Source organism: Nestor notabilis, unplaced genomic scaffold (assembly GCF_000696875.1).
Source record: "Nestor notabilis isolate BGI_N333 unplaced genomic scaffold, ASM69687v1 scaffold6485, whole genome shotgun sequence".
Lineage (NCBI taxonomy): Eukaryota > Metazoa > Chordata > Aves > Psittaciformes > Psittacidae > Nestor > Nestor notabilis.
Window position 1 is genome coordinate 21,070 of NW_009927783.1, and position 6,043 is coordinate 27,112.

The following is a 6,043-nucleotide window of genomic DNA, read 5'->3' on the forward strand; positions in this document are numbered from 1 at the left end:
TAGAAACTTACTTTTTGTTTCTGATAATATGGCCAGTTCTTACTGTTGGTTTGTATTCCCCATAGATCACTAAAATGAAAAACACATATAGCTTTACTTCAGCAGATTTAATAAAGATGAATGAAAGATGTCAGGAGTCCCTGAGAGAAATATATCACATGACCTACTTGTAAGACCATTTAAAACTGTTTAATATTTGTTAATTCCATGGGATTTGTCTGAATAACAGCTACTTACACACTTGCTTAAACTGGATTTCTGTTCAGTTATGGCCACTTGCAGAAATAATCCAAAGCGACGTTTATGATATGTACTTCCTGAGACAAAAAAACCCCAAAACCCAACCAAACCACAAAGTGTGTATTGTATTAAACATGATTACAGACACATAGGCACTTATTAATAAGGGTGGCCATGATATATATTCAGTTTTTATGGGTGAATTATCTATGCAAAATGACACGACGAATTCGTTAGGTTTGTCATGCAGAATTCTTGCATTTACAGTAGAACTGTCTGTTTCTGTATTTTGCCCTTGCTGCTGTCATGTTGCTCTGCTGTCTGTTTCAGGAGACTCACTAAGCATAACATTGCATGTCAATTTTATGGGAATTCTTTCTAGAAACCATATGGGGGTTTTATTAACATGAAGGCCTAAGGGAATTAGAGTAGCACTTGATGTGTTAATTAAGTATACTTTCTTCCATAGCTGTATTTTTAGTTCATTCTCTTTGTGAAGCTTTCTTAAGAGCTGTTGGTATTTGAGCTACGTGTCTTGTGTCTGATAGCAGAATTTGATCTGAGATGATGGTATAAGATCTTAATTTGCTTCAAAGAAATGTGTGCGTTTGCTTGCATCTGGCAGAGGTGATTGCATTTTATGAGTAACCACCTATCCTAATGTATGCACTATGAACAGTTTTAACTTGCTTTATTTCTGTAAGTTGTATAAAGAGACATAATGTACTGTGGAACAACTAAATCAGTGTCTTATTTCAGAATAGTGTGTAAGCTACTGAACGAGATCTATGAACACATTCATTGCCTGTACAAACTGTCTGACATTGTGTCCATGCTGGATATGCTGCTTTCATTTGCCCATGCCTGCACCCTTTCTGATTATGGTAAGTTTCTTCTTTGATTCTGTCATGGGCCAGATAAAGTCTCTCCTGTTGGAGAATATCCAGGCTGTTCTGTCGAGTTCTTCAATTGCGAGGTCCACATAAGTTCTTTTTCTAGGTCTTGGTAGACTTCACGTGAGTGTCTCCAGCCTATCCTTGCCAGTTTTGTGCTGATGTTCTTTCCATTTATTGAAATTACATTCTGCCATTTAGATTCTGTAAGCCTTCATAGAAAACTGCGTTGGCACTTCTCTCTTGAAGTCTGCTCCATTTAAGCAGACCACCAAACTTGGCAGCACTTTTTTGTTAGGCTGGAATACTGCCGTAGAGGTGGACATAGAGAACAGGTTCAGAGAAGAACTGTATTCTGACAGAAATGCATACAGGTAGTCCCAGTATCACACCCAGATAATCAATGCAGTAACATAGAACAAAAATAGAAGGAACGCTAGTTCCTTGTTTCCTCTGCTTGTATAATGAGGTACATATGTCATAGTAGCAGAGTTGATGACCCCTGTACTTGATGTGCTTACAGCAGTATAAAAATAAATTATACAAAATACATTAGTTGTGAAACTGGCTTTCAGGTTTTCTGTTTTAATTACTTTTCAAGTTTTGCTCATTGTATTTGTCTTTATTCTTGGTGTCTAACCATGCTTACTACAGAGCACAAACACAAGGTTAGTTTAGAAATGAACTGTTAAGGGATTCTTTCTGTAGTAACAAGTCACGAAGATTTGCATGACAATCAGAATCTGTACCTGAAAGTGGCTGGTAATTCTTCCCAGGTGCTGCACGTTAGTCTTGCTCACTACAGGAAAGTAAAATTCAGGGAATCGAGTCAGAGTTTGGCTTTTGCTCTGCAAGAATGGCTTTGGTTCAGAACGCACTAGTTTAAAAATAGGAAGCTTTCCATACCGACTCAGCAGTGCTCTGTGTCCTTTTTCTCCTTTAGTTCGTCCAGAATTTACGGATACTTTAGCGATCAAGCAGGGATGGCATCCCATTCTTGAAAAGATAGCTGTGGAAAAACCTGTGCCTAACAATACATACCTGACAGAGGGTAACAATTTTGTCATTATTACGGGGCCAAATATGAGTGGAAAATCAACATACCTAAAACAGATTGCTCTTTGTCAAATTATGGCACAGATTGGTGAGTAATAATGTTCCATATTAGTAATCTTCTGCAGACAGTTGTTTTCTAATTCAAAATACTTACGAAGTTGAACGATTTGGCTTCTGGAATAAGATTCTGTCTAAATAGTACCGGGTGGTTTTTAGTCTATGTGCTCCTACCAGCTAACAGAAGCCACTGTGAGGTTTTGGGTCTGCCATTGGCCCTGTTTGTGTATCTGGAAGCCTCCCCAGTCTGTCTTTAGGAGAGGTACACTTGTGTGCTTTAGTTCTTTGGAGCCCCTTAACCCAATCTAGCACCTTATATTGGGTTGATAGTGAGTGTCCTTGAAGTGTGCTCATCAGTGTTGGTAATCCAAACGGAACATGAGGAGTTCCTGAGTACTGGGATGAGTCTCAGTAGACTCCTCATGTTTTTTACCTTAAAGATAAAGGTAACCACCCATTCCACAGCAGGCTGGTAGCACAGAAGAAATACCTTAATAGGCTGACCCTGCCTCTACTAGAATGAAATTACTTAGCAGTGGTGAATAAAATTTGTCTGCCATGTGTTTGTGGGTCCAGTCCCCAACAACTGCAAGTTCTTCAGGAATGGCTCTCAAAAAGCATGAGTTTGATATGAATAAAGGAGAGTGTAAAGTCTTTTTGTCAGGTTTCCTGTTCTTTTCTATTCAACAAGACCAGTGAGCCTCGAAGCTTCATAAAGGCAATATAATCTTGTTTTGGGGAAACTAAGATTCCTTGGGATTAACAACTCGGTGGTTACAGAAATGTAAATCCATCCTAGTGTTATTCTTACTTTTTTTGTATCAGTCTGAAGGACTGATAGTCAGCTTCAGGCATAAGATTTCTTAAGGTTTTACAGGTAAACTTCTTTAATTATGGTATCTGTATGATAATATTTTCTTACAAAGCAGTGGTAGAACATAATCTTAAGAAACTTTGTCTAATAAGATGCATTTTCTACAGTGCACAATCACCAAGTGTAAAACTAATGTTTTTCCCCACTGACATACTCAGGCAGATTGGCATGTCGGACTGATACGAGAAAACTCATATTTTACTTGTTTTGTAGGTTCTTATGTCCCTGCAGAGTATTGTTCTTTTCGAATAGCGGAGCAGATATTTACCAGAATAGGTATGGATGATGATATAGAAACAAACACATCAACATTCATGAAGGAAATGAAAGAGGTATTAAACATGCCTAAGCCAGGGTCCAATGCCCGTTTTTACTGTTAGGCTAATAAGAATTGTACTAGTATATTTCCACTGAAAGAATGTACTTTGAAAAGTAGTCAGAAATTCAGCTTTCGTCTGTTACCTTGATGATAAACGACAGAAACCCAGAGCATATCTTAAATAACGAGATACACCAGTACAAGTAAAAATCAGTGTTCTGTTGGAGAGTGGGTTCAACATTTTCTTATTTCTTGGACCTTAAGTGAGCCTTAGCTCCTCAGTTCCCTTTCCCAAACTGATACAGTTTTGAGGGAAAGTGGAGGAATTCAGTGGAAAAGAGGAGGAATGCTGTAAGAGGAGTCTTTGCTTGATTAGAGTTGGCAGCTGTTGGAAAGCTGTGAAAAGGTAACATTTATGGCTTTGACATGATTTTTAAGAATTTCTGTGTTACATTTCATCTGAATAAGGCAGAGTATTCCTTGAGTATCCCTCTGAGCAGCCCTGTTCCTAATGGGGGTTCTTAAAAAATGCATTTGTAGGGATGGTAACACTTGAAATATTTTCCTAGATAACATACATCATACAAAACGCTAATGACAAGTCACTTATCATCATTGATGAACTTGGCAGAGGTACCAGTGCTGAAGAAGGAATTGGCATTTGTTATGCTGCCTGTGAATATCTGCTGAATTTAAAGGTAATTCTGCTTTGAAAAAAAAAAACCAACCAAAAAACCACTTTTAATTATTTTATCATAAATGCAAGTTTGCGTTTCTGCCTGGGAAGAGAACAGCGCAGTCTCTTTAGTTTTGCTTCGTACAGCTTTGTATGCTCAAATGTTGAAGCTCTTTACTTGGCTGTTACCTTTACAAAGTACAGTGGTAGTTCCACACAGTGGTCACACAGGCTGGAGGCTTGTTTAGGAAATAGGAAGATGGTTTTAGATGGGTTGAAAGTTTCACCTCTATTATTAGTTACGTGATCATCTAATTTTTCTGATTTATTGTAATTTATTCCAGGATAATTTCCAAAACAAATTTTCTTTCTTGTTTCCTGATTTAGGCATTTACATTATTTGCTACACATTTCCTGGAACTGTGTCATATAGATGCCTTATATCCCAATGTGGAGAACTACCATTTTGAAGTGCAACATGTGAGAAGCAGTGCTGGAAATAAGGAGAAAATTGCTTACACTTATGCACTCTCTAAAGGCTATACAGAGGAAAAGAACTATGGTAAAGGATTCCACTCTGACTTTTAAGTTAGTAAATGTTATATAGGACATTATTTTAGTTAGTAGGCATCTAACAAGTTTTTTCTGCTGACAGATTTCTCCTGAATTAGTATCTGAGTTACAACTGCAGGTCTGTAATATGTTCCTAATACTTTTGTGTTTTAGCTGTGTAGAGAATTTGGGGTAGTATGAAGAACTTGGATGAAATTTTCCCTGCCCGTGGTAGGGGGCTGGAACTAGATGATCTTTAACGTCCCTTCCAACCCAAACCATTCTGTGGTTCTGTGGAAAGAAACCCATTTTAATAATGTGAGTAGCTACCTGGTTCACCTCTGAATGAGATGAGCCAAACTCGGCCCACAGTACTTGAGTCCATGGTGGAAGTGAGTGCAAGTTCTGGAGAGACTTACAGCTGTGAATGCTGAGGTTTATGTAAAACTCTCTTACGTGTCTGCCATAAGTAGTGATGGATCAGTTAAATAGCAGCTTGGCCCTTTTCGATTAGCAAAAAGGCATCAAGTTTGAGAAAGGGCAGGGATTTTACAGTGTATCAGCCTAAGGGTATTTTGAGAGGTTCCACTGAAGTGTCCGTGTTCTCAGGAAAGTGTGTTTATTTCTCTTTTAACTCCAGAATAAATCATGCTGAAGGCTGTACAGATTGCCCGATTATGGGTCAGTAAAGAAATGAGTGACAGTAAGGCAGAGCTACATTTTCAAGGAGTTACAGAGATACATACCTTTCTGAATACTAGATTCTGAAGCTTGACTTAGGTGACATTTAATCAATAGGAAATGAGCTACACATGACTTTTGCAAACTAGTGGCAACTGAAGACTAGGAATCATTCTGGTCAGGCTTCAATTAACTTGCCTTAAAATGTTTCTTTATGAGAATTTCAGAGTAAGTTCCCTTACCTTTGGCTGCACAAGCTCCATTTCAGATACTGCGACACCCCTCACTTGAGCAAAGTTACATTCTAAGAAAGAGGGCGGGGGCTCTTCTTGACCCTTTTTCAATTTTAACCCTACAAGCACCTGAGGGAAGCAGCTTCTCAGAGCAGCCAGGGAGAGGTGCAAAAACTGCGTTAGGGCAGGAAAAAACATGTGCATCTCCTCCTTACCCTGAGCGTGCGGGAGTTTGGCTGCTGGCAAGAGAGTAGCGTAACATTCATATCCACTGGGTATCTGGGTTTAAGGGAGAGTGCATTTAGCACAACCACAGGATTTGCTGGCCTGCCCAATTAAAAGAAATAAACAGAGAAGCTGCCAGCACCAGCGTGCAGTTCTGCAGCTTTAACCCCTCCTGTGCCTCATCCTGTGCAGTTACAGCATTACCAGCAGTAACTTCATGTGGAAGCGTATCTCAGA

The 6,043-nt window shown here is 39.0% G+C and overlaps 1 protein-coding gene across 1 annotated transcript in view; it reads left to right on the forward strand.

Moving 5' to 3' along the window:
- The window catches only part of MSH4 (mutS homolog 4), a gene marked incomplete at both ends in the record, with an annotated part of 25,114 nt that extends 20,437 nt beyond the window's left edge, over positions 1-4,677 (forward strand). Inside the window, 6 exons of the mRNA XM_010014202.1 lie at positions 66-169; positions 1,000-1,124; positions 2,077-2,277; positions 3,334-3,452; positions 4,009-4,137; positions 4,503-4,677. Of these exons, the coding sequence (XP_010012504.1) occupies positions 66-169; positions 1,000-1,124; positions 2,077-2,277; positions 3,334-3,452; positions 4,009-4,137; positions 4,503-4,677 (853 nt within the window). The remainder of the gene's footprint in view (positions 1-65; positions 170-999; positions 1,125-2,076; positions 2,278-3,333; positions 3,453-4,008; positions 4,138-4,502) is intronic.
- Between the last annotated feature and the right edge of the window lie 1,366 nt (positions 4,678-6,043).